Source organism: Juglans regia, chromosome 8, assembly GCF_001411555.2.
Source record: "Juglans regia cultivar Chandler chromosome 8, Walnut 2.0, whole genome shotgun sequence".
In the NCBI taxonomy this organism is placed as follows: domain Eukaryota; kingdom Viridiplantae; phylum Streptophyta; class Magnoliopsida; order Fagales; family Juglandaceae; genus Juglans; species Juglans regia.
In genome coordinates this window covers 12,776,700-12,778,666 of record NC_049908.1, presented here as the reverse complement: position 1 = coordinate 12,778,666, position 1,967 = coordinate 12,776,700, and the positions used below count along the sequence as shown (strand labels likewise).

The following is a 1,967-nucleotide window of genomic DNA, read 5'->3' as shown; positions in this document are numbered from 1 at the left end:
CCTCACTTTTCCAATTGGCTAATTCTTTTGGTCCCATACCCTCACCACGTGTCTAGGCTTGGCCTTATCCACGTGTGGAACCATTATAAGCCGAGATGGAAAGATATGAATATTTCTGTCGGACTCGTGTCAAAAGGCACAAAACGAGTCAGACACGCAGGACCAAAAAGATATTTCGATTCTTAGCCCTTCCCAACGGGACACGTGTGATGTTATTCTTCGAATTTCTATCACGGCAGTTCAGCAATAACTACCTACACGCGTCGTCTCACCAATAGTAACACGACACGCTACCTATTAAAAAAGACCGGAATCTATTACACTTTTCTATCACGGCCATTTCCCTGCACGCCACGCGTCATACTTGAACACATGTTTAAATCCACGCGCGGAGGTCCCCTGAAACTCCGGCGACGTCGCAATGAGTCGGGACGAGCGCCTTAAATCAAATTACCCGCCGAGTCAAGGGTCCCAGTCATCTGAGTCCGGCATACTCAATGATAGCATTCTCGTGCTCCTCTTCAAGACCATCAAATGGGACGTTCAAACTCTCTGCCTGACCTCTTTGGTCAATCGGAAGCTCCGAGCCATAGCGGAGCGTGTGCTCTGGCGCGAGCTCTGCGTGTACCGGGCGCCCCGCATGGTGGCCTCATTGGCCCATGATACGGCGCACGGTCGGTTCTGCGGCGGGTGGCACGCGCTCGCGAAGATAATGTTCTTCTGCTGTGGTTGCGAGTCAACGCGGCATTTCAAGGTGAATCAGCCCTCGCCGGGTCACTTCGTGAAGGCCGCTCGGTTTTCTAAAACCTCGGGCCGGAGCTTCTTGAGCAAGAAGTGTCGGGGAGATTTGTTGTACGTGAGTGACCCGTGCGAGCATCCCACTACGGGCGACAAGGAAGATGATTACCTGGGGATTTACAGAGGCGTATTCAAGGGATTCACCAGGTCGACGACGAGGGCGAGCTTGATCGGAAGGCAGGCGGCGCTGGAGGACAGAGTGAGGTGTCCTTATTGCAGGGCTCGCGTGTGGAGCATGACGACGGCTCGGTTGGTGCCCAAGAGCGCAGCAAGGCGGCTAGGCTCGCACGATGGGGGCTTGGAGTATTTCGTGTGTGTGAATGGGCACTTGCATGGAACATGTTGGCTGGTGCCGTTATCGTCCGACGAGGATGAAACCAACGGCGACGATGAAGACAATGGTAGTGACGGTGGGAATATCGATACTCAGACTGGGATGGAAGGCCATCAGTAACAGATCATCAAGTAATGAGTTAACAGGGTGAAAAATGGAGATGAATAAATTCCTTGGTGGATCAGGCTGGATATATAATTAAGAATTATAATGTGCCTCCTCATTTTATCTTTTATTTTTACTTAATATTTTTTATTTATTAATTAAAGGAGGGATTATTAATATATTGATATAATTTTATATTTTTTAAAAATATTTAAATATATTAAAAAAATAAAAAAAAATAAAAAAAAAATTTAGGCCAACTGTCACACTAGCACTACCCTATAATTAATGATGGATGGACAGCACCTAATTAGGCTATGAAGTTCTTAATTGGAGAGTAGGCAGGAATTTTCAAGAGAGTTATTGATTTTCTGGTTGCATTAATTGGTCAGGTCATGATGCCCTGTTTTGTCGCTATTAATTACATGCTTGATATACGTATGTATAAAAAGAGGTAGTTTTTGTGCATCCTGCATATAATATATTGGCTAAAGAAGATGCTCCTGAAACCATACGTCCAGTACTTTTAGATCGAGTTGATTAATTGCAATATTGCATGTAACGTACGTGCATGAGAGAATGATCTCAAGTACTGTCGAGGTAGGCAGTACTAAATTAATTAAATACTATTTATATATTATATTATATTATATGGGGGATTTCTCCCCTACCTGAGGCCTAGCCAAGCCCGATCCAAGATGAAAAGGGAAAGACCCGACCTGCTAAGAGA

General features: G+C 45.6%; 1 protein-coding gene across 1 annotated transcript; it reads left to right on the top strand.

Moving 5' to 3' along the window:
• Nucleotides 1-226: 226 nt before the first annotated feature.
• Nucleotides 227-1,400, top strand: LOC108980199 (EID1-like F-box protein 3). The gene has a single exon (XM_018951060.2). It carries the CDS (start codon nucleotides 422-424, stop codon nucleotides 1,250-1,252), a length of 831 nt encoding a protein of 276 aa, XP_018806605.1. The 5' UTR covers nucleotides 227-421; the 3' UTR covers nucleotides 1,253-1,400.
• Nucleotides 1,401-1,967: the final 567 nt, after the last annotated feature.